The sequence below is a fragment of the Xenopus laevis genome, chromosome 7L (genome assembly GCF_017654675.1).
Source record: "Xenopus laevis strain J_2021 chromosome 7L, Xenopus_laevis_v10.1, whole genome shotgun sequence".
Lineage (NCBI taxonomy): Eukaryota > Metazoa > Chordata > Amphibia > Anura > Pipidae > Xenopus > Xenopus laevis.
This window is the reverse complement of record NC_054383.1, coordinates 20462877-20490364: the sequence shown is the minus strand read 5'-3', so window position 1 is coordinate 20490364 and position 27488 is coordinate 20462877. Positions and strand designations below refer to the sequence as shown.

The 27488-nt window shown below is 38.8% G+C and overlaps 1 protein-coding gene across 1 annotated transcript in view; it reads left to right on the top strand.

Moving 5' to 3' along the window:
• marchf5.L (membrane associated ring-CH-type finger 5 L homeolog) overlaps positions 1 to 22800 on the top strand; it is a 50132-nt gene extending 27332 nt beyond the window's left edge. Inside the window, 4 exon segments of the mRNA NM_001092666.1 lie at positions 5472 to 5602; positions 13848 to 14031; positions 15164 to 15330; positions 22198 to 22800. Coding sequence (NP_001086135.1) covers positions 5472 to 5602; positions 13848 to 14031; positions 15164 to 15330; positions 22198 to 22320 — 605 coding nt within the window. The 3' untranslated portion in view covers positions 22321 to 22800.
• Positions 22801 to 27488: the final 4688 nt, after the last annotated feature.

The window sequence follows — 27488 nt, the reverse complement described above, 5'->3', positions numbered from 1 at the left end:
TCTACCTACTTCTTTAGTTCTCCTTTAAAGGTTAAATTGGACCAGTCGTAGGCCCAATGGTTTCCTTGTTTGCTCTGGATCTGCACAGACTTTCACTTTTAATAAGTCAGTGGTTGGATTGATCCCTCAGATCAGTGATTTGTGGCTTAAATAAAACACATTTTCTCTGATTGCCCCTTTTCAGCAGCCAGGCAATCATTGTAGAACGCTGTAGGAGAGTTTACTTTGGTAATGTGCCTTTCATTTGTAGCTTGATGTGTGTTAATATGCCCTTTGTAGCCTGTATGCCGTGATTGTTACTCAGCAGCCGTGGGCATTTTCAGTGACTTTATTGTTGCTCTCAATGACAGCGATCATCATCTTAAATGCTACTCTGTTCTTGGGAACCAGTGAAATTGCTCCATACGTGGTCAGTATTGCGCTGGAATTGCTTTGTTCCAGCCTCTAAATTGCACACAACAATTGCACCTCTTTCATGTCACCCTCAACTGCCGTTAACAAAATAGTGTTATTACGCTAAATACAGGGCCGTTGCTCGAACTGTTATATATTGTCCAATTGCTGCTGTTTTACATCTTTTATTCTTTCTGTATTTTTCATTCTGTAGAAAAGAGAAATTAGCCCTCCAATTCGTATGCACCTCTTCTATGTAGACCCAACCGAATGAGCTGTTGCCAAAAAAGGGTACATTTTCCTACTAAATGCAGAAATAAATACAGGTATCGGATCCGTTACCCGGAAAGCTCCGAATTAGGGCAAGACAATCTCCCATAGACTCCATTTTATCCAAATAATCCAAATTTTTTTAAAAATATTTCCTTTTTCTCTGTAATAATAAAACAGTTGCTTGTACTTGATCCCAACTGAGATATAAGTAATCCTTGTTGGAAGCAAAACCAGCCTATTGGGTATATTTAATGGTTTTCTAGTAGACTAAAGGTTTGAAGGTCCAAATTAGGGAAAGATCCCTTATCCGGAAAACCCCAGGTCCCAAGCATTCTGGATAACAGGTCCCCTACCTGTACATTATATTGGTTGATGTATTCACGCAATGACTAAAAAGCTGCTGAATAAAAAGCTAAATAACCAAAAATAATAAATTGCAGATTATCTCAGAATATCACTCTCTACATCATACTAAAAGTTAATTTAAAGGGGAAGTAAAGTCTAAAATAGAATAAGGCTTGAAATGCTGTATTTTGTATACTAAATAGAAACATAAATTTACAGCACCACAAACCTAATCAAACAAATGATTTATGCTTTCAAAGTTGGCCACAAGGAGTCACCATCTTGTAACTTTGTTAAACATCTTTGCAAGACTAAGACTGTGCACATGCTCCGTGTGGTCTGAGCTGCTTAAGGATCGTCCTAAATTATCAAAACTGCACAAGTCAAATAATATCTGCCAGAAGCCGATACCGCAAGACTGATCAATAATCAGAATTTTCTGACTGCACTGGGTCCTGTGTTGTCATGTAATCTAATGTGGATTTTATCGTTTTTGTATTGTTTAATACAAACTTTCTCCAACTCTGCAGAACCAGTGGCTGCAGCAAAATAATCCTCCAAATAGAATCCCAGTTGATCTGTTTAAATGTGGCTCCATGATCTGTGTCCCTGCCACTGGAGTTGGAAACATTAAAGGGAATGTAAAGACAAAACTAAAATCCAATACAAATCTCTACACAGTCACTGACTGTTCTACAGTGAAACAAACAAAGCTGCTTGAGTTCTGCATGGCTGAGAAGTAAGGCGGGGGCTCCCCCTGCTGTTCATAAGTATGATTGTTTCCCTGCAGAACATTTAGGGACCGTCTGACAATTTCAATCCACAGCAGTAAATGAAGGGAGAAGTTCACTTCATACAGTCAGGTTTCTTATAAAAACGGTACACATTTTTTAATAAAATATATTGGAGATAGGTTTCTTTTTCATTAAAGAAAGAAAAAAATTGGATTTTATTTGTTTGCCTTTACATGCTTATAATAGAAGATCCTTTATATTCATGGGCTTTTTAAAATAGTATTGTAGTTCTAGAACTCTTGTATATCTGAAAGCGCCCCCAGAGCTGAACTTAGGGCAACGTCCAACCATCAGTTCTGCACAGACTGTTCCATTGTATATTGTATTTGGCAATAAGGCAGAGCAAGCAGCAAAGTGCTTCTACAGCCTCCTGCTTTTATTGACTTTTATAAAAATGGAAATCTTTGGAGGTTTCTTGTCACTGTGAATCAGTAGATGAATGTGAATCATTTCATTTTCTAAGCCTCTGACTTTGGGTCAGACCTTTTAAAAGTATAAAGAGAGAGAGAAGGGGGTGGAATTATGCATATCTATATATAGGAATCCTTTCTCACATTCTGATATGGAACATTTTTTATAGACACTGCCTGTTCTTTATCAAATCATCCCTGGCTGGCACAAAAGTGCCCTGGATATGATGAGGGTGCAACTTTAGTAGTGACCTGGGTTTCCTAAATTAATATTCTATCTGTAATGGGATAGTTGCAGAACACTCTCCTCAGTCCTCTCCATTGCAGAGCATTGGAAAACTGTGACTCCTTTTCCTACACTTGAAGCCACATTTATCAAGGGTCACATTTCTAATTCATGTGAGTTTTTTTTTTTAAAAATCCCATAAACTGCCAGGAACTCGAAAATTCGACCATTTAAAATTTATTATAAAAATCTAATTTTTTTCAACTCGGGTAAATAGAATCAAATCATAAAAAAACCTTGAATGTCAGGGAGGCTGCAAACAACTCCGAATTGATCTCTTGACATCTCCCATTGACTTAAACAGCAATTTGGCAGGTTTTATGTGGCGAATAGTTGAATTTGAGTTCTTGAAGGGCCAGAGTATGATAAATCTTGAAAACTGAGTTTGAATTTTTTGAAAAACTCGAATCGAATTTGAATAGTTGAATTAGACATATTTGACCATAAAAAACGTGAAAATTAGAATTTTAAATTCGACCCTTGATAAAGCTGCCTCTGACTGTACAATATATAGTGAATAAAGTACCCCCTATTATAAATTACAAAGATCTTAGAAGTCATCAACGAGTTCCGTGACCATATAAAAGCATAAGGCTGAAGGCCGAGTGCTTTTATACAGGTCATGGAACTTCAAGGTTACTTCTAATAGCCTCATATTTTCCAACAAGGGCTACTTTATTTATTATATATTACATTTATTATATATTACATCACTAGTCACTGTTTATAAGGATATAATTTACAAGATATTCATGGCTTTTGTGTATTAGGGCTTGCTGTACTGTGTGCAGTAGTGATGTGTGGGCCGGCCCGACACATGCGCGACCCACGGGTTCTTCCTTTGCGGGTCGCAGTCGGGTTTGGATTGAGTTCTTCTTGTCCGCTCTCCCTGCCTGCGACCTTACACTGCTGGTTCCTGCTTCCAGCTTCTAATTTAATAGGCACATGTTTGCCCCGCCCCTGCCCCTTTTGTGACATCATCGATGGCGCGGACCTATAAATAGTGGAAGAGGCGGGTCGGGGTCAAGTAAAACCCAACCCGCTCATCACTAGTGTGCGGAATCATTTGTTCCCCAGTGCTTGGCTTGTGAAACTAAATCTAAATATGTTATTGACATCAATTACGACTACAGTAGAACACCAATTTTAAATTTTTTCAGGGGACCAGAAAAGCAGAAATATATGCAATCCGGGTATGTATTATGCATTACATATTGGTAGGACCAAAAAAAAAGTGTGAAATTAGGAAATACTTAAAATCAGGATATGTAAAATTAAGGTTCCCCTGTATACTCACTGTATTCAGAAACCCTGGTTGTTTTTAGAGAACTAACATTTTTTGACAGTAAGAAAATTAATTAATGGCTACTGCTCCTATGTTTGGCTATTTATGACTATAAAGGTATGAGATCCATGATCCGGAAACCTATTATCCAGATAGCTCCGAATTACAGAAAGGCTGTCTCACATAGACTCCATTTTATACAAATAATTAGCGATTAGCACATTTTTTCACCATGCAAGGATTCTCTGTGAAATTACACACTTCGCCATCTGCATATTTTTTTCACTAAACTGCGGCAATAAAAAATATATACATTTTGCAGCGATGAAAAAAGCTGCCAAGACAAAGTTGCTGCTGAGACAAAAAGAAAAAATACCCATTGACGTGAATGCATTTGGACAAAAGAAGTCGCTGAGACAAAAAAAGGCGCCACAAGAAAAAAACTGCCCATTGACTTTAATGCATTTGGAGCGAGAAAAAAAAATCACATATAAAATTTTTTTTGTCTCCTATTGACTTTAATGCATTTCGCAAGTTTTTCCGCAATTTAGCAAATCTTTTGGCAAAGCGAAACAGGACAGATTTGCACATCATTACAAATAATAAAAAAATATTTTTTTTTTCTCTGTAATTATAAACGTGATATCAAATGTGAGGTTCTTTGCACCTTAATGATCTAAAAATATACTACAGGTATGATTATCCATAAACCCGTTATCTAGAAAGTTCAAATTACGGAAAGGCCATCTCCCGTGGACTCCATTTTATCCAAATATTACATATTTTTAAAAAATTTTCCTTTTTCTCTGTAATAATAAAACGGTACCTTTTACTTGATCCCAACTAAGATATAATTAATCCTTATTGGAAGCAAGACCAGCCAATTGGGTTTATTTAAAGGAGAAGGAAAGCTACAGAGGCATTTTATTGCTAATAGATTAGCTGCAATAGTGCTAGATAGAATGCTATATTTATTCTGTAGAATATTTTCCATACTTGAGTAAAAAGCTCTAGAAGCTCTAAGTTTGTTTAGGATAGCAGCTGCAGTATTAGCTTGGTGTGAGATCACTTCCTGCCTGAATCTCTCCCTGCTCACTTATAGCTCTGGGCCCTTATTACAGCAGAGAAGGGGGGGGGTAGGAGCAAACAGCATGCTCATGCCCGGGGCAAGGAGGTTTAAGCTGAAAACAGGAAGTCTGATACAGAAGCCCATGTGTGCACAATAGAAGTAAAGAAATGTGGTGCTTCTTTTGACAGAGGACTCAGAGCAGCATTATTTGAGGGTTTACTTGTATAAACTATGTGTTACTATGGTTACATAACATCCTTTCTGCTGCGTTTCAGTTTATTTTTATGGAGGAGTGCATTGAAGCTGCATTCAATCTAACAAATGATTGTTCTGTCAGGTATTAGATGTGGGCCAGCATTGTCTCCACCCATGGAAGGATCCTGGTTATTAAAGTGTTTTATGGCCCTGTGTTCAGCAGACAAATGCCTGCCAGTACCATTACCATCCTTGTAGGCTCCTCTTGGGGAGGGTTCCAGATATTTTGCCTTTTCCCCCCCCCTGGAAAGAACAGCACACACTGTCCAGTATGCAAATTAGCCAAATGTTTAAATTATTACTAACGTGTTACATTTCTTAAGAAATAAAGTAGTCTGATTATGCCTTTTGCCTCTTACAGGTCCAGTGGTTTATGTATTGGATCTTGCAGATAGACTGATATCTAAAGCCTGTCCTTTTGCTGCTGCAGGGATCATGGTGGGGTCAATCTACTGGACAGCGGTCACTTATGGTGCAGTCACTGTGATGCAGGTAAGTTACGGTTTTCTTTTTCTCATAGGGACACAGAATGTGGTTTCTCATCAGGTAATTTCCTTCGCATTCCTGTACTTAGTCAGGTTGTGAGGAACTTGCCTGGTGGTCCGATTGTGACGTCCCCGGCCGGCGCAAAAGTCAAATATTTAAAGGGCTTTCAATGGAGAAATCACTGCCCAACGTAAAGGTGTTTTCCTAAAGTTCCTTGCTGCGATTCTCATGTATTTTCTTGCTGTTTCTGACCCTGCCTGTTCCTGGTTCTCGTCCTGTCTGCCGACTGTCCTGGTTATTATACTCTAAACATACTCTATACACTTTATACATTTTAAATATTTTTCAGTACAGGTAATAGAACAAATAAAAATAGGCATTAGAGGACGAGATATTTTGTTACACAAAAGAGAAGTTTATTGGATATTCTATTTAGAGACACGTTTACCCCCTGGGAATTTTATATTTGATGTAACTTGTTTTATATATATATAGATAGATATGATAGATAGATAGATAGATAGATAGATAGATAGATAGATAGATAGATAGATATGATGATAGATATGATGATAGATATGATGATAGATATGATGATAGATATGATGATAGATATGATGATAGATATGATGATAGATATGAAGATAGATATGAAGATAGATATGAAGATAGATATGAAGATAGATATGAAGATAGATATGAAGATAGATAGATAGATATGATGATAGATAGATATGATGATAGATAGATATGATGATAGATAGATATGATGATAGATAGATATGATGATAGATAGATATGATGATAGATAGATATGATGATAGATAGATAGATATGAAGATAGATATGATGATAGATAGATATGATGATAGATATGATGATAGATATGATGATAGATATGATGATAGATATGAAGATAGATATGATGATAGATATGATGATAGATAGATAGATATGATGATAGATAGATATGATGATAGATAGATATGATGATAGATAGATATGATGATAGATAGATAGATATGATGATAGATAGATAGATATGATGATAGATAGATAGATATGATGATAGATATGATGATAGATATGATGATAGATATGATGATAGATATGATGATAGATATGATGATAGATATGATGATAGATATGATGATAGATATGAAGATAGATATGAAGATAGATATGAAGATAGATATGATGATAGATATGATGATAGATAGATAGATATGATGATAGATAGATAGATATGATGATAGATAGATATGATGATAGATAGATATGATGATAGATAGATATGATGATAGATAGATAGATAGATAGATAGATAGATATGATGATAGATAGATATGATGATGATAGATAGATAGATAGATAGATATGATGATAGATAGATATGATGATAGATAGATAGATATATATATAGTAATCTTTATTTTTATTATAAGTGAGAGGTAAAGTGATCTTTATACTGTATTGTTTTAACTCTACCCCTGTACATGGATTATTTGTAACTGTTTAAGTGAAACAGTTTTATAGTCAAGTGGGCTGGTCTGAAACACCATAACGAGGTGCAGGTGAAACAATGACCTAGCTCCACTATGATTGGTCTTAATCTTTTTGAGAGGGTCTTTATCTATCTATCTATCTATCTATCTATCTATCTATCTATCTATCTATCTATCTATCTGCTGGGTAAGCTTGAAACACGTTGGGCTCCATGAGGGGAAATGCTATGTATTTTAATTTGAATTAATAAATTACTTTTTATCAGCATTCTGATTCTGATTTGGTACTGTGATTCTGGTGTGTTTGACCTGGCCTTTGACCCCAACCCATTACTAAGTCTCCTGTATCTGTATCACATTGACTGTTTGTTACTGGCCCGGCCTTGCTTTTGACTTTGTTCCTTGTTTCCCATTCTACAACACTACGATTGGTTCCCTTGCTCGCTCAGAACTCTCTCCTTGGTTCTCCCTCTATAAGACCCGGCGGCATCCGAGTAGCGGAGGGCTCCACACGAAGCCAAAGGCGGCTGCTACAGGCAAAAAAGTGGGCCGTGACCGGAACCTTGGGGTTTGTTCTGGGTTTGGGATACCCTGCGTTGCACAGGTTTTGTTAAAGGAGAATTAACCCTAAAAATTAATATGGCTAAAAATGGCAAATTTTATATACTGAACTTATTGTACCAATCTAAAGTTTCAGCTTGTCAATAGCAGCAATGAACCAGGACTTCAAACTTGTCACAGGGGGTCACCATCTTGGAAAGTGTCTATGACACTCACATGCTCAGTGGGCTCTGAGCAGCTGTTGAGAAGCTAAGCTTAGGGGTCGTCACTAATTATCCAGCAGAAAATGAGATTGGTCTGTAATATAAGCTGATGCTACAGGGCTGATTATTAAATTCTGATGCTAATTGCACTGGTTTCTGTGCTGCCATGTAGTAATTATCTGTATTCATTTCTAATCAGCCTTAGATTGTGACCGTTCTATTCTATGTGTACTGTATATTGTGAGTGGGTCCCTAAGCTCAGTAAGTGACAGCAGCACAGAGCATGTGCAGTGAATCAGCAGAAAAGAACATGGGGAGCTACTGGGGCATCTTTGGAGACACATCTTTACGGCTTAAGGGCTGTGGTTGCCCTGGGCTGGTACAGAAGCCTAAAACATAATTTACAACATTTCTAGACGTCTTTAGTTAAGCTTTAGTTTTCCTTTAAATCCATGCTTCTGTGGCTTAATGGGATCTAGGTATTTTCCTTCAAGCTTCCTTATAGGAGCCCCCATTGAATGAGCTTTCTATGGTGCATCTTCCAGTAAGTCTCTGTATGACAAACCAAATATAATTAAACACAAAAACACTAGGTTTATAATGTGCCATTGTTTCTGAGCTCTCAAAGTACTCTGTGGTTGCATGCTTGTTTGCAAAGCCAGCTATAGAGATAATCTGTTTTTTTACTTCAAAAGTGGTTTCATCCCTTTATACAGAACGTTAAATTCTTCTTCCAAGTTCTTCTTTGAAGCCTACAAATAAGGAGAAAGATGTTCATCTTTTAGGGTTATTGTACAAACAGTAATTTGATCTCGGCAACAGAGCAGAGATGATTAAATGCCAGGGATCTTTGTATGCCATTTCTTACTAAAGGCAGTTGGTACATCTGTTTGTAGCCTTCGTCAGGTGTAGTTTAGGGGGTCAGACACCTGCCAAGTGCTTCTCCTATTGCTATCAGTGTAGTAGTCCTTGATGATGGCCAGCATTTTGATCTCTGTTTCTAATAGTACCTTTGCAGATGTATCTTCCTTTATTTAGGTTACTTATACAAGTATAGGACCTGTTATCCACAATGCTCAGGAGCTGGGGTTTTGGGTTTTTTTGGTAAACTCCATACCTTAAGCCTACTAAAAAAAATAAACCCACTAGGATTTTGCCTCCAATAAGGATTTATTATATATTGGTTTGTTTTCAACATTTTTATTGGGTTTTCCAAAACATACAGGATTTACTTTTTCACAGCGTCATATGAGTAAGATTAAACTATTTAAATGCATTTATCGTGCTGTTTCCAACACCAAGGAATAATACAATTGTGAAAACATGAGGATTATACTTGCCTCATATAATAGTAATGAGACATATGACCCATACAGTAATGTTAAGTCACCAGATCTACTGTAAAAACTAACAAAAGCAACGCACAACCAAAACCAACCTAAACCTCGCATAGTGGAGTTCTAGAAACACAACATTTTTAGACACTAGTTAATTATGTAGCCCAGACATTAGGATAGTTAATCAGAAATAGCTCTTGAATATTAGAGAATAAAGAGACCAATTATCAGAAAACATAGTTTTAATGTGTGGTTCTTCAAATTTAATTGTAATGGCCTCTTGCCAGCATAACTCGTTTAGATGTATAAAAGGGATACTGTCATGGGAAAAATTTTTTTTTCAAAATGAATCAGTTAATAGTGCTGCTCCAGCAGAATTCTGCTCTGAAATCCATTTCTCAAAAGAGCAAACAGATTTTTTTTATATTCAGTTTTGACATGGGGCTAGACATATTGTCAATTTCCCAGCTGCCCCAAGTCATGTGACTTGTGCTCTAATAAACTTCAATTACTCTTTACTGCTGTACTGCAAGTTGGAGTTATATCACCCTCCTCCCTTTTTCCCCCCAGCAGCCAAACAAAGGAATCATGTTTAAAGGTTTGAATTATTTTATTAAAATTGAGTCTTTGAGGTATGGCCTTTCCGTAATTCAGACCTTTATGGATGACTGTTTTTTTTTTTTTTTTTTTGGATAACAGATCCCATACCTGTATTTGAGATCTGTTGGTCAGCAGCACCAAATAATAAAAAATATCCACTTTAACTGATTTGCTAGTTTAGTGAGGGAAACAGAAGTTTCAATCTGACCAATATCAACTGTTGTCTTGTTTCTAATGGAACTTTTAGATATTACTACCTATTCATGAATTGCTCCAAAAAGCAAATATTAATGACACCATGATTTATAAGCCTTTGGACTACTTTACTTTACTTTACTCTACTCTACTTCTTTGGTCTCACCTTGGGGTGAAGAAAGAAATGGTTTTTAAAGGACATGCAAAGTCTACGTTTTCCTACCGTGTATATAAATTGGGCATATATTCCCCACCCAAACCACATAATTTGTACTGCATATACCCTTCTTTGCCAGTGCCATCACATTTTCCTAAAACAAATAGCAGCTTCTATCTGGCTTCCATTTTCCCTCTGACACATAATCAGTAACCTTAACATCTGCAAACATGTATGCTGTAAGTCATGTATGCTGTAATGTTCATGCAATGCACAATGCAGGTTTACACAGACACAACATACTTTGATAAAAAGTTCTGCTGGGGTTGAGCAATGTAATGGTTAAGCTGAGCTCAGGAGAGGTGGTTAAGATAAAAAAAAAATAGGATCAGACAGCTAGAATTTCTATGGGAACCAGAAATGCTATCCCTTCATTGGTTGGAGGGTATGTTTAGTAATCTGAGCTGAGAAGAACTGAGCATGCTCTTTAGCCAACAGCCAAAGTACATTTCCGAGGGAGAGGGCAGAGTGGGTTAGAGGAGGAGAAGGAATTCTAAGCGATTAAGATTTTAAAGCCGCTGTTCACTGATTACATTTGTGTGTGTGTGGGGGGGCTTAAGTGTCCTTTAATGAAAGGGCATCACATAGGCCCACCATAACCATTATGGGGAACCATAAGTTCTGAATCTCGGTTCTACCAGAAAAGTAGGACATAGAGGCCATTGATGCTGTACAGGAAATACTCATGATCAGTGAAAGAAAAGGCTCAAGACTAAATTCTGTTTTTTGTTTTGTTTTTGCTACTCTGCTAATGGTTTAGAGACCCTTGACACTGTTTGGCACCAGGGTGCAGTTACATGATGAGATGCATCTTCATTAACATGTTAAAATGTAAGACCCACAGCCATTGTTCCACACAGACATGGTGCATTTAAGCAGATGTATCTGTCAGACATCCCAAGTGTATCATTAGTCTCCTTTCTGTTAGTCCTTGAAAGATATAATCATGCAATATTAAGGTTTGGAGTTAAAGTGCTCACATCTGCTCTTCAGCAGCTGTACGGATCATAATAAGGCACCAACCAAAAAGCTTTAATGTCGGGCAGGGGAACTGTAGGGTTTTAGGTGCTGAAAGCCTTTAACACTTAAATTTTGAATGGGAAAAAAAAAATTATATTGGGACCTTTACAGGGCTCATTAAAATGGCTTTTAAACACTGCTACAGAATTTTTGATTGATTGTATTTAGAAAGTGTCTTCAGTGAGATGAAGCTTATATTAAATATTCATTTTTAGAGATGGTTCCCCTTTAAGTCCACTGCTCAAGTACCAGATATTTGACTAATGAATTCTAAAGTGGCTTTGTGTTGGTAACGCTGATGTTTGGGTTCATTTAACCACTGCTTTTTTGATCATTGGCTTTTATTATGCACCAGTCTTCTATGTGGGATCTTCCAGATATTGCCCATTCCGAAATAAAGTCACCCTCATTCGCAGGCACTCAGAAACTGTCAGGAGCGCCCGATGGCATTCCCGTCTCCAGCATCGCAGCGTCCAAGATGGCCGCACCCACGACCCACTTGGGAAGACGCTGACGCGATGACGTCATGTGATTGGTGCAAAAATTTGAAATTAGAAGATGCTGAGGTCATGGATTCAATGCCCGGTTATAGGAAATTCTAGTTTGGGTGTTCCTAAATTGGTTATTAATATTTTCCTGGACTTTTGACCCTGCCTGAACCTTGTGACTTTGATCCTTGCCGCCTGTCTACTGAACTACAGCCTGAACTCTGACGACGATTTCTCTTGATCCTTCTGGTTACCGCGAACTTGAACTTTGCTTCCTCCTTGGTCCGGACTTCCCTGCGCTTGGAGCCGATAGGCCCCTGACAGAAACATCTATAGGGAGTCCATTTTTACTATGATAAACAATTAAAAAGGGAATATATATTATATAAAGGGGATATAGATTCCTATTGTCAACCCTTGTTATGAGAAAATCCACGGAAGGCCCTTCCTTCCAATAAAAAAATTGGATGTTAATTGAATATTATTGTGCTGGGCTTCTATAACTGCATTCCTGTTCTCCTAGTCCCTTGATTCTAAAGCACTAAGGTTGTAATATAACAAAGAAATCCTAGGTGCATTCATGCCCTCTAATATCCCCCAAATAACTTGATTTCTGACCCCAAATATCCCTAAAACATTTGATGGTCTCCCAGTGCATGCATGAATTGTGTAAGTTGGTATAACCAATACAAATTGCTGAACCAGAAACCTATACATAGCCTTTGTTAAAAAAAAAGTCTCACTACTAATAATTAATCAAAATATAATTGCGAAATGCTAGCAATGTTAATCTTTCTTAATTAACATCTGTGCTAATTGTGTCAATGTTGACTATGATTTTCTGCCAGTGTCCGGGGGCTCCTGTTGCGAGGATTAGCATACGTAATATAGAATGCATTGCTCACAAAAATAATGTTGAAAAATATACAATGCTGACTTTGTTTTGTAATTTATTTTTGAATTTGTTGAGTGCAGACACTAGCGGTACTGTTGCCCTGCACTGGTAAAACTGATGTGTTTGCTTCAGAAACACTACTATAGTTCATATAAACAAACTGCTGTGTAGCAATGGTGGAAATTGAAAAAAGTCTGCATGGCACAGGTTAAATAGTGGTTAACAGATAACACCATTATGTTCTACAGAGCTTATCTGCTGTGTAACTTGAGCTTTTCTCCTTTGAATGGCTGCCCCCATTGCCACACTAAATCTTATTTATATAAACAATAGTAATGTTTCTGAACCAAACACACCAGTTTTACCAGTGCAGGGCAACACTGCATTATATTTTCTTTACTTCAAAACACTTGTATTTTTTGGTGTTACTGTTCCTTTAATATGATTTTATTGGAATGTGTTGGCCAACTTAGCCAAGGAGTGAGATCTGTTCTAAAGATTTAGATTTCATCGATTTATTTTCCCTTTTTCTTGTTTTTCGAGGGAAAATCGCCATCCCCCTTCCTTTTTGAAATGAGCTCATTCAGTTGGGTTTGGTAAAAAACAAAAACAAAAAAAGATTATAAATTTTATCTGAACTTCCAAAAATCAATGTATTTTTTAAATGTATACCTGATTCTTCTAACTGAAAGAAGACATGTTACTCTTAAGAACCATTAGGATCACCGTGTAATGCCACCCTTCCTTACCTTGTTTCACTGTGAAGTGATGGATTCTGGGGTCTCTCTACTTTTCATTGTGGGCGGTGCACAATTCTCTGGGAACTGGTCCCTGCGAGCACAGGCAGACTATCATGGTTTTATTTCATTCTGTGAAATCAGGTATGTCTATGCAAAAAAAAAAAAAAAAAAAAAGTTTTTTTTCTTTTGCATAGACATATGCATTTTTTTTAGACTTTTTTTTTTTTGTGAAAGTTTTCAGCTTTGAAAGAAAATTAATGAGCTCATGTAAAAAGGGGAGGCGGTATATTTTCCCTTTAAATGAATCAATAATAATCTGTTTATAAAGAAAGAAGAATGAGACCACTAATGTGCTTCTGTGCCAAACACTGCAGAGTTATATAAGTGTAAATGTTTAAACTTCAGATTAGTTCAGTGTTTACACATGAGATGAGCAAATGATGCCGTGGCACGGTAGCTAAAATATCAAATTTTCTTGTTTCCCTTAAAGGTTGTTGGCCACAAAGAGGGCCTTGATGTCATGGAACGGGCTGATCCCCTTTTCTTGCTGATTGGCCTGCCTACCATCCCGGTTGTGTTGATTTTAGGCAAAATGATTCGCTGGGAGGACTATGTGCTCAGATTCTGGCGCAAATACTCCAACAAATTACAGATTCTTAATAGTATATTTCCAGGTAATCTATTGTCCTCAGTCTATGGGTGTCTCCATTTCAAACAAAATATATATTTCTGTACTTGGTTCCAACTGTGTGCTAATTGTTCTAATAAAGTAATTTTATTCATTATATTAAAGTTTGGTTGACCTGGCAGAATTTTAAGTTGGTGAGCAGAGGAAAGACTTGCCATGTTGCTATGCTTGGAAAATTAAAGGAATACTGTCATGGGAAAACATGTTTTGTTTCAAAATGCATCAGTTAATAGCGCTGCTCCAGGAGAATTCTGTACTAAAATCCATTTCTCAAAATTGCAAACTGACAGTTTCCCAGGAGCCTCCAGTCATGTGACTTGTGCTCTGATAAACTTCAGTCACTTTTTAATCCTGAACTGCAAATTTGAGTGATATCACCCCCATAGCAGTCAAACAACAAAACAGTGGGAAGGTAACCAGATAACCGCTACCCTAACTCAAGATAACAGCTCCCTGGTAGATCTAAGAACATCACTCAATAGTAAAAATCCAGGTCCCACTGTGACACATTCAGCTACGTTGAGTAGGAGAAACAACAGCCTGCCAGAAAGCAGTTCCATCCTAAAGTGCTGGCTCTTTCTGAAAGCACATGAACAGGCAAAATTGCCTGAGATGCACCTACACACCAATATTACAACTAAAAAAAAAAATACACTTGCTGGTTCAGAAATTACATTTTTTATTGTAGAGTGAATTATTTGCAGTGTAAATGATGTAATTTAGAAATAAAAACTACATCATCATATCATGACAGATCATTTTAAGTTAATGAGCATAGACCTTATATGACTTTTCTCTGTTGCAACACCTTAAATGTTTCCATCGCTCAGTACCTATCCAGTAGAGGTTTATTCCAGGATTGTGTCTGTGTAACACATTTCTTATAATATCCGTTCTCCTTGGGGTCTTTAACATATGGGTCAGGCTGCTAACATGAAGGTTGACTTGCTGTGTAATTTCCCTGAATTTTATATGGAGGGGGTTTGCTTTTTCTTTTTTCCACCTACATTAATTAATTCATGGAATGGGATATGTTACCTATATATCACCATTATTCCTCACTGGACCTGGAATAGAAACTATTGAATTCTGTATAAGTCTCTGCATTTTATTCTCAGGAATTGGCTGTCCAGTGCCCCGGGTACCAGCTGAAGCCAACCCACTGGCAGATCATGTCTCTGCTACACGAATACTGTGCGGAGCTCTGGTCTTTCCCACTATTGCTACTATTGTTGGCAAATTGATGTTTAGCACCGTTAATTCCAACCTGCAAAGGACAATTCTGGTAAGGATGCCTTGAATGTTTTTTCTTTCAGTTCTAGTTTTACCACATACTTCATCAGTAGAAGGAGATCAACCCTGGGAGGGTGCTGGCCTGATACCCAGGGGACCTGCGGGTCGGGTGGGTTCGGGACGACTTCCACACACATTTTGTGGGTCACAAGCAGGTTCCAGTTGAGCTTTTATTCCACTGTCCCTGCCCCGTGACCTTACTCTGCTTCATTTTGGCTCCAGCAGCCTCCTTTTATAGGTGCACGCCTGCCCCACCACAGATGGGCGAGTTGGGCATGGATCTATAAGTGCAGGTGCCGGTTGGGTGTGGGTCGAATTTTTGTTGACCCGCACATCACTAGAGGGTGGGGCCTAGATTTTCCTATTCTGGTACAGGCATGGGATCTGTTATTCGGAAACCAGTTATCCAGAAAGCTCAGAATTCCGGAAAGGCCATCTCCTATAGACTCTATTTTATCTAAATAATACAAATTTTAAAAATGTATTAAAGGGGGACCTGTCACGCTAAGAAACAATTCCAAATTATTTTCTATCATGTTAATTGAGCAAAATAAACTTTACTTACACTATATTTATTATTTAAATTTAGTTTTTTTCACTCTTGGAATTACACCAAGCAGGCAGCAGCCATTTTGTGGACACTGTTATTTAGATAAATTGTGTATCACCCCAAAATCTTGTGTAAGCTTGAGAATGGGGAACCTAATGCCCATACACTGTGTCCTACATAATTATAGGGCCTGGGGAGGAAAGGGGCAATGTAAGAAGTGCAGTGACATGTAGGAAGTGCTGAATGGAAAGTGAAAGACATAGAGGCGGGGCAGATAATTTTTGATTGACAGCTCAGATATTTAAACACCTTTATAACCGGTATGGATGTTTTAATGAAAAAAATAATTCATGTTTAATTTGCAAAGAACTTTCATTATGCATGTAGGTGACAGGTCCACTTTAATGTTTACATGATTTTCTAGTAGACTTAAGGTATGGAAATCCAAATTACCAAAAGATCACTTCTCCGGATGACCCCAGGTCCCATACCTGTATTGTGCATCTTTAGCCTTTGGCTTGCACTCTACTCCTTCTTTACATAGAGCACATATGTACACCATTCCTAGTGTGTCATCACTACTCCTGTCCAGAACTATCAGTGTCGGTACATGTGTGTTACATATAAAGAGGAACTATAGCGATTGTTGGAGGTGGATGAGCGGACACTGCAATAGTTTGTACCTGAACGAGCAGAAAGTCCAGTAACTTGCAATGAAAAATATAGATGGCTGAGCTGCTGAACATAATTATCATTGAACTCCCATAAATTCGACCAATCGAAATTTATTTTTTAAAAAAATTTAATTTGTAAAGCTCGGGTGAATTAAATTCACCCGAAAACATGAATCAAATTCGATTTAAATTTTAAAAACTCGATTTGAGTTTTCTTGAATAGCTCCCTAGTCGAATTTGACAGTTTTGAGGTCACACTGTTTTCAGTTCAGTTGTTTTCACCAGAAATAAAGATTTTTTTCAATTACTTTCCATTATTTATTTGTTATACTGTTTTCCAAAATCTAAGCTTAAAGTTGAATGTCCCTGTCTCTGGTGTTTGAGTCTGGCAGCTCAGTAATTCAGGCGCAGACTCTGAACTGTTACAATTTTGCAACATTTAGTTGATCCATTTCTCAGCAGCATCTCTGGAGTATTAGCAACTATTGTATCAATTCTAACAGCTGCCTTTAATGAAACCCAGAGATTCTGCTCAGCAGGGACAAAGATAAGAAATGTATCAACTAAGGGCTGGGACACACTGGGCGATTTGGGGAGATTTAGTCGCCTGGCGACTAATCGCCGCGACTTTCCACGACCAATCTTCCCCGAATGCTTCCCCTCTCTCTGCGCCTGGCTAAAATGAAAAATCGCCTGCGCTAATCACACGCGGCGATTCGTTTTCCGAAGTCGCCCGAAGTTTCCTCGTGAGGCAACTTCGGGCGACTTCGGAAAAAGAATCGCTGCGTGTGATTAGCGCAGGCGATTTTTCATTTTAGCCAGGCGCAGAGAGAGGGGAAGCATTCGGGGAGAAAAGTCGCTGCGATTAGTCGCCAGGCGACTAAATCTCCCCAAATCGCCCAGTGTGTCCCTACCCTAAATATATCAATTTAGAACAGTTTACAGGGTCAGCGACCCCCTCCCAGAGCTGCTTCAGAAGGTGAAGGTGAAAAGACTCTTTACACTTCAATATTATAAAAATGGTGACACATAGAAAATAGAAAGTAATTGGAAAAAGTTATTTCTGGTGATCTATCTGAAAACAACTAGTTGTTTGAAGGTGAACCACCCCTTTGATAAAGAATTAGGGTAAAAATGATGCACATTATATTCTGTACCAGCCCAAGACAGCCACAACCCATTAATCTGAACATGCCCCAACTTCTTTTCTGCTGATTCACTGCACATGCTCTGGGCTAATGTCAGTTACCTGAGCTTTAGGGACTGACTCACCGTATACTGTATATAGAGAATATAAATGTCACAATACAAGGCTGATTAATAATTAATCCAGATTCTCATTTCTCATCTCATGGCAGCTCAGAAACTAGCACAATTTATATCTGCATTTAATAATCAGCCCTGTAGCATCAGCTTCTATAGCATGAGAACATCATTTTCTGCCTGTTGATTTGTGACAACCCATACGTTTAGCTTCAAAATGGCTGCCCAGAGCCCAGTGAGCATGTGAGTGTCGCAGCCAGTACTAACAAAATCCAAGATGGTGACCCTCTGTGCACACTTTGAAGGTCTTAATCGTTACTTTTATAGAGATATTGAAACTTTAAACTGGAGCATTAAGGTAGAACTATACCCCAAACAATGTAGGTCTCTATAAAAATATATTTTATAAAACAGCTCATATGTAAAACCCTGTTTCATGTAAATAAACCATTTTCATTATAATATACTTTGTGTGCCATTGGGTAATCCTAAATAGAAAATTGCCATTTTAAAAAATAAGGGCCGCCCCCTGAGATTGTAGGATTCACGGTGCACACAAACAAACCAAACATGTTAGGTCACATGAGCCAATTAACAAACTAATTCTGTCTTTTGCTCCCACACTTCTTCCTTTTATAGTTAGTTGTAGTCACAGACCATCATAAAATGGTGGTTCAAGGCAAGAGATGTAAAAGGGCAATATTTACTTTAATATATATTCCAGTTTGATAAGATTCTTTAATATGCCGCTTAATTTGATATAAACTGTTGCTTAAGTATTCATTTTGGGGGTATAGTTTTCCTTTTAAGTTTAATATATAAAATACATCATTGCTACCCATATTTGTTTTTAGGGTTTAGTTTTCCTTTTAAATAGAATATAGAAGCGAGTTTTTTTTGGGGGTCAACAGTCACAGGTTCTGTCCTCGTCCAGGTATGCTTTCTCTTCCCTTATGGACATAACTACATCATATTTGGGCAACTGGTGACTTGCAAAGAGCTGATAAACTGTCAGATTGACCCAGCCAGACCAAGCTGGCAGTTTATTGTCTTAATAAACTGCCAGCTTGCATGTTTGAAAATATCTTGCATGTTTGAAAACCCTGTAGGGTGAGATGCGCATTGATGTGGGTCTATTTAGAGACTCCGTATAAGGCCATCAATTGAATCAGTGACATTTGGCCTGGCACATATCTGCTCATTTGCCAAATGTGCATATCTCAAGGTGTAAGGCCAGTTTAAAGGAGAAGGAAAGGTTAAGACTAAGTAAGCCTTATCAGAAAGGTCCATCTTAATATACCAGTAAACCCCCAAAGTAATGTTGCTCTGAGTCCCCCGTCAAAAGAAACACTGCATTTCTTTCCTTCTATTGTGTACTCATGGGCTTCTGTATCAGACTTCCTGCCTTCAGCTTAAACCTCATTGCCCTGGGCAAAAGCATGCTCAGTTTGCTCCTCTTCCCCACCCCCTCCCTTCTCTACTGTAATCTGAGCCCAGAGCAGGGAGAGACTCAGGCAGGAAGTGATGTCACACCACATTAATACTGCAGCTCCTATCCTTAACAAATAGAGAGTTTCTAGAGCTTTTTACTCCAGTGTGGTAAAACATTGTAAAGAATAAATATAGCATTCTAGCTTGCACTATTGCAGCTAATATATTGGCAATAAAATGCCACCGTAGCTTTCCTTCTCCTTTAAAACATGCAAAATAATAGCCCCAGGTGCATTGCTACAGTTTAAGGATTAAAATAAGCCATTAGGGGGAAAGTCTCAGTTTCTACGCCCTTATTGTGTGACAGTAGGGGTATATATTTGGTATATATTGGCCCAAGCTGCTCTCTCTATTCCCTTGCGATGAAATTGTTCATCTCTCATTTTGCACCAAGCCAGAGAAAGGCAGACTTGCCAGCCAGAGCACTCAGCCCTCAGCCATTGTATCTCAATAGAAGGCATTTTATCACAGCAGTCTCTCTGCAATTGTCATTAAGGCCTTCTCACACAATGTGCACAACACAAGGCACTCTTCCATCTAAATAATGACTGAACATCGTACATCATTCCTGTACGGAACAAATCCTGCATTTTTCATTCTACTGCTGTGCGTGAAATTGCTTTGAGGGCAGAGACATAAAACTGCAACTCGTGAGATCTGTCAGATGAATTAGAATAAGTGGAGGACAATGGACCACCTCCGGAGCTTTCTCTACAAGACACTTTAAGTGCATCAAGGTGCGGAGATGACCTGCCAAAAATGATGAAAAACCAGAAACAACAGTAATAAAATGTATTTTAAGATCAGAGCAGAACTTTTGTCTTAAAGTATTTAAGTGTAGTGTGTAGAAGGCCCGGGGGCCTGTAGGTTTGTGTGTCGCCCAAGATGGCCCTATTCTCTGTATTGGGCTGTTGCTAGTGCAGTCTCCAGCTCCGGAGATGTTCTGAGTTTGTTGATGTCAGGGAATATCCCATGCAGGGCTCCCAGTGAATGTCTATTCTGAAGAATATAGATTTAGCATACATGCAGGGACGATCACGGCCATTTTGCTACCCGAGGTGGCCTTTGTTCTGCCACCCCCCATCCCCAGGACACTCACATTTTCAGCAACATAGGGGGTCGGGGCGTCTATATCACTAGCGCAGAGAGCTTAATTGCGCTCTCTGCACTAGAAAAGCTGAATTTCTGGTTTGAAGAAACTGAAATTCGGCTCTTAGTTACCAGGAGCAGAATTTTTTCCGCCCCTGGCAACCAAGGGGGTGCTGCCGTCTGAGGCGAGTTTCTCAACTTGCCTCATTGGCGGGGCGCCCATAGTAAGTTAGGTCGAAAAAACACACGTCCATCAAGTTCAGCCTTTGAACTATATTTTAACCTGCCTAACTGCCAGTTGATCCAGAGGAAGGAAAAAAACGAATTTGAAGGCTCTCCAAAATGCCTCAAAGGGGGAAAAAAAACCCTTCCTGACTCCTTCCTTGACTCATATTGGGTCGTGTTGGCTATATGATCCATTAGATCAGGTCATGTTGGCTGTAAGACTCCTTATATACGGTCATGTTGGCTGTAGGACTTGTAGGGTGCTAAAACATCCACTTCTAAGCACCGGGCCTACATTTTGTTTTGGAAGACAAGGGTCTTTCTAAGGCGTCACTATTAAATAGGACAATATGCAATGCATGGTTTCTTTTGCCTTTTAGTGATCAATGGTTTATTAAAGGGAGACTTGGAAAAAAAAGTTTTTTTTTTTTTTGCAAAACGCATCCAGTTAATCTACTCCAGCAGAATTCTTCATGGAAAACCACTTCTCCAAAGAGCAAACAGATTTTTATATTTCATTTCTAAATCTGACATGGAGCTAGACATATTGTCAGTTTCCCAGCTGCCCCAGTCATGTGATTTGTGCTCTGGTAAACTTCAGTCACTCTTTACTGCTGTACTGTAAGTTGGTGTGATAGCACCCCCTCCTTCCCCCCAGCAGCCAAACAAAAGAACAATGGGAAGGTAACCAGGTAGCAGCTCCCTAACACAAGATAACAGCTGCCTGGTAGATATAAGAACAGCACTCAATAGTAAAAACCCATGTCCCACTGAGACACATTCAGTTACATTGAGAAGGAAAAACAGCAGCCTGCCAGAAAGCATTTCTCTCCTAAGGTGCAGGCACAAGTCATATGACTGGGGGCAGCTGGGAAATTCACAAAATGTCTAGCCCCATGTCAGATTTTAAAATTGAATATAAAAAACAACAGTGGGAAGGTAACCAGATAACCGCTACCCTAACTCAAGATAACAGATCCCTGGTAGATCTAAGAGTAAACCAGATCCCTGGTAGATCAATAGTAAAAATCCATGTCCCACTGCGACACATTCAATTACATTGAGTAGGAGAAACAACAGCCTGCCAGAAAGCAGTTCCATCCTAAAGTGCTGGCTCTTTCTGAAAGCACATGACCAGGCAAAATGACCTGAGATGGCGCCTACTCACCAATATTACAATTAAAAAAAATACACTTGCTGGTTCAGGAATGAAATTGTATGAAATTGTTTATTGTAGAGTTAATTATTTGCAGTGTAATTTAGAAAAATCAAACAAAAAACAAAATGACAGAATCCCTTTAAAGGCTCTAGTTCCTTATTAATTGAGGTGGGTCTTGCAGATACCACTTGTTTCTGTGCACACACTGTTTCCTGGGTATGTGGCCAAATTAGTTTGGGGTACACATTGAGCACCAATTCCAGTTTGTGCTGCTCCATTGTTCAGTATCGGGTGCAGCCCGGGAAGCAGCAGATAGAAGCGGCAGACAGAAGCCACTCCATTAGTTGAGCACAGAGAATAGGAACAGGAGATCCTGCTGCCTGTGTGACATCCTTGTTTGTATTGCAGGGCGGAATTGCTTTTGTTGCCATTAAAGGAGCCTTCAAGGTTTACTTCAAACAGCAACAGTACCTGCGCCAAGCTCACCGGAAAATCCTCGACAGCCAAGAGCCAGAACCAGAGGAAGTATAAGGCTTGGATGAGCCGGCCCAGTTGTCCCGCTCAATTCACTCTCCCTGCTCCTGGGGGTGTACAAGAAGCTGCTGCCCTGTGACATGTTCCCTGTAGGAAACGCAACAAAGTCCTTGTGCGGCAGAGAAAAGCCGACAATCAGCCAAACTCACAATGTGGTCTCAGCCTCCAAATGACTTCTAATAAAAACAGCACTGCGCTTTGGCAATTTCCCCCCAGCACAATCACATACCTGTCTACATGGTACATCCCAGACTGCTCCATCTGTTGTTTTGTTTCTCCACCTAAATTGCTGCCAAATTTCTAAACGTATTCACCGTCCGAGCACCACGCGCTGCTTGTGTTTTTATTCTTTACAAATACTACTGTGTGTGCGCAGGATCCATAACACAACCTTCAGCTCTTTATTTTATTATTTGTTACTAAATCGAAATAATTATTATTATTATTATTATTACACTGTCCAGTGATTTGACTCAACACACTTGTTTTGTTTCCTTTTGCCTCCCCTGCACTAACTGGATTCTTCTTGTTGGGGCTTAGAGCTGGGGAAACCGGGGCCCAGAGTTATGCAGGAAAGCAGGGGAGGGGCCATAGTTATAAGTGGGGGAGGGGAAAATATCAGAGATGTCCTTTTTTAATTTGACTTTAAGGGGGTGGTTCACCTTTAAGGTAACTTTAATTGTTATAGGATGGACAATTCTAAGCAACTTTTCAATTGGTTTTTATTATTTATTTTTTATAGTTTTATAGTTATTTGTCTTTTTCTTTTCAGTCTTTGCAGCTTTCAAATGGGTTTCGCTGACCCCTTCTAAAAAACAAATCCTCTGTGAAGCTACAAATGTATTATTAGGGATGCACCAAATCCAGGGTTCAGGATTCGGGCTTTATCAGCAGGATTCGGATTCAGCTCAATCCTTCTGCATGGCCGAACCGAATCCTAATTTGCATATGCAATTTAGGGGCAGGGAGGGAAATTGTGTGACTTTGTCACAAAACAAGGAAGTAAAAAATGTTTTACACTTCTCACCCCTAATTTGCATATGAGGATTCGGTTCAGTATTCGGCTGAATCTTTTGCGAAGGATTTGGGGGTTCGTCCGAATCCAAAATAGTGGTTCGGTGCATCGCTAATTGTTATTGTTACTTTTTATTACTTTTCCTTCTATTCAGGCCTCTCCTATTCATATTCCAGTCTCCTATTCAAATCAATACATGGTTGCTAGGGTAATTTGGGCCCTAGTTACCAGATTGCTTAAGATGCCAATTGAAGAGCTGCTGAATAAAAAGCTAAATAACTCAAACTACAAATAATAAAAAATGAAAACCAATTGCAAATGGTCTCAGAATATCCCTCTCTGCATCATACTAAAAGTTCTTAAAGGTGAACAACCCCTTTAAACATGTTAAGGGCCACAGACCAGACCTCCCCACAATATGGAGCATTCACCATTAACTGTTATTAAAACAATTAATTCAGCTCAATCAAAGAAAGGAAATGTAAAGCCTAAAAACAAATCAATATAAAACTACTCCAAGTTCCCTTCTATGCAATTTGCCAATTTACTATTTTTTTTTAGATTTCATTTTTTTTTTTAAACTGCTGATATAATGATTTTTATGTAGTTTGGGGCAGCCTGGGTGCAAGGTGGTTTTGATACCCTGTATAACTGTTTACTGTCTGTATTGACAAATAAAGAATCATGAACTGCACCACCTGCTGGTCACTTGAGCTGAGCCAGTTAACTGAAATGACCAGCAGGTGGCACTCTTGTTTAATTCCTCATATTCCCAGGTTTAAAAACAGATTATATCTTAAACTAGAAAAAAAACAAACAAATTGCTTATTAAGGGCACTCTGCTCAATTTTACATTCATTTGTTTGAGGATAAACATTTTCTTTAAATATTTGACCCTGCCTGTAATATGGGCGTCAATTGTGATCTCCGACCCTGGAGTGTGTGATATTGAGCGGTGTCATTGTATAAAGGGGAAAAGGATTGGGTGGGAGAGGCAGCGTCAGGCTGGATATGGCAGTACCTCATTATTTTTTTTTTTTTTTTTAATGAGAGCTAAAATAAAAACTTCTTATTAATAGGAGACATTTTCTGTTTGCTTTTTTTTTTTTTAATCAGGGCCACTTTTTTTTTATGGGGCCCCAGTGTGTCTGACATCTCCATAGACAACTTTTTTTTAAAAAAAAAAAAAAAAAAGTCTCACTCAAACCTGAAAAAGTGGCTAATCGTCTGAGGTTAGGGAAATTCATTGTTATGGAAATTCAATTAAAGGAGAACTAAAGTCTAACTAAAGAAGTAGCTAGAAATGTTGTACATTGTTTTGAGCTTCTGTACCAGCCCCAGGCAACTACAGCCCTTTAGCAGTAAAGATCTGTGTCTCCAAAGATGCCCCAGTAGCTCCCCATCTTCTTTTCTTCTGATTCACTGCGCATGCTCTGTGCTGCTGTCACTTACTGAGCTTAGGGACCCACTCACAATATACAGTACACATAGAATAGAAATGTCACACTATACGGCTAATTAGTAATTAATACAGATAATTACTACATGGCAGCACAGAAACCAGTGTAATTAGCATCAGAATTTAATAATCAACCCTGTAGCATCAGCTTATATTACAGACCAACCTCATTTTCTGCTGGATAATTAGTGACGAGCCCTAAGCTTAGCTTCTCAACAGCTGCTCAGAGCCCACTGAGCATGTGAGTGTCACAGACACTTTCCAAGATGGTGACCCCCTGTGACAAGTTTGAAGTCCTGGATCATTGCTGCTATTGACAAGCTGAAACTTTAGGCTGGTGCAATAAGTTCAGCATATAAAATATGGCATTTTTAGCCATATTCATTTTTAGGGTTTTGTTATCCTTTAAATAATTACTTTTGTGCACTACTGTCTCCGCATATTTGCTTTGGGTGAGGTCTCGGTCAACAACAGCATCCCCATAGTGGTTCTAAGCATTTGGTGCTGGTTTCAGACATGTAGTGTGTGTATTTTAAAGAGAACTGACTTTTTTTTTTTAATTAGGCTGGAGAAGCAGCAGTTCACATTCTAATGGAGACTGTCCAGACCAGAACACTGGTTAGTTACTGAGATTTGGGGTAAGCATGGGTGTTAAGTGTCTATAGCAAGAAGTTCTGCAGGTGTGTAGAGTGGAGGATGGGGCTGCAGATCCTCACAATTAATTGACCTCTTCCAGTGCAGTGTGCCGCTGAGCCCTGATGATTGCTGGGAGACTGAAGTTGCTGAAGGGACACTGCTCATTGTGTATACAAGCCAAACTCCTAGGATTCCACACAATGAAACTGTTCAGTGGCTTTTTGTGATTTTTGGCTTTACCTGCTGTGAACATGATTCTCCTTTGATGTTAATTATTAATAAATATATATATATTTCCAAGTATAAGAAGGGGGTGTTTATTTACACAGGCTAATAAGAACCTTGCACAGGGAGCATTCTGGGTTTACATGGGACGGTTGCTGGAGATGGAACATGGAGAAAATTCTGAATAAAAAAAACATGGGTCACTTCCTGGGCCTTTAGTCCTAGAGGACCGATATTATGTGATGCGTTATTGCCAACGTGACATGGGATAATGAGTTGCTGTTCCTCCACGAGACAGGTCAGTGTTCCAGGAGAAACATTCTTGCAGAAGAAGCTGATGTTCCAACTGTAAGCGACACACGTGGAAATTCGGAGAGATTGGCGCCTGGCAACAAATCGCCACTTCTTTGGGCGACTAATGTCCCGCCAGCTAGAATGTAAATCACCATCGCGATGGCACTCTGAGCGCTTAGTTTTCCAAAGTCGCCAGAAGATTTCTTGCGGGGTGACATTAAAAAACGAAGCGAGCAGAGTGCCATTCCACCAGCAATTTAGATTCTAGCTAGCGGGAAGACAGTTCGGAGGCGATTTGTCGTATCAGTTAATAGTGCTGCTCCAGCAGAAATCTGCACTGAATCCATTTTTCGAAAGAGCAAGCAGATTTTGTTATATTTAATTTTGAAATCTGACATGAGACTAAACATATGGTTTGTTTCCCAGGTGCCCTCAGGCATGTGACTTGTGAAAAACTTCAGTAACTCTTTACTACAAGTTGGAGTAATATCACCCTATCCCTTCCCCCCAGCAGCCTACCAACAGAACAATGGGAAGGTAACCACATAGAAGCTCCCTAACACAAGATAACAGCTGCCTGGTAGATATAAGAACAGCACTCAATAGTAAAATCAAGGTCCCACTGCAACACCTTCAGTTACATTGAGTAGGAGAAAGAACAGCCTGTCAGAAAGCAGTTCCATCCTAAAGTCTTGGCTCTTTCTGAAAGCACATGACCAGGCAAAATGACCTGAGATGGCGCCTACACACCAATATTACAACTAAAAAAAAATACACTTGCTGGTTCAGGAATGAAATTTTATATTGTAGAGTGAATTATTTGTAGTGTAAATGGTGTAATTTTAGAAATAAAAACTACACCATAAAAATTATGACCGTTTATCCCTTGACGTTAACTTTGAACTATAAAATGGCTAATTCTAAGCAACTTTTCAATTGGTCTTCAGTTTTTATAGTTTAGAATCATTTGTCTTTTTCCTCTGACTCTTTCCAGCTTTCAAATGGGGGGGGGGGGGTCATTGACCCCATCTAAAAACAAATGCTCTGTAAGGCTACACATTTATTGTTATTGTTACTTTTTATTACTTATCTTTCTATTCAGGCCTCTCCTTTTCATATTCCAGTCTCTTATTCAAATCAGTGCATGGTTGCTAGGGGAATTTGGACCCTACCAAATAGATGGCTGAAATTACAAACTGGAGAGCTGCTGAATAAAAAGCTAAATAACTCAAAAACCACAAATAATAAAAAATGAAAACCAATTGCAAATTGTCTCGATATTTATCACTCTCTACGTCATATTAAAAGTTAATCTAAAGGTGAACTACCCCTTTAAACCTTTTGCGTGTTGTACATTCTTACACCAAGATGCTGAGATGGGGGGGGGGGTTTGATTTTATTTAGTGTGAGACAAAACTCTTTTAAATATTGTCAGGGCGCAGCATCATATCCAAATACCTGGAGCTCTCTCTGTGCAGCACTGAATGTAGACAAGGCGATGATGGACTAAACCAACACAATAAGGAAGCCGCGGCA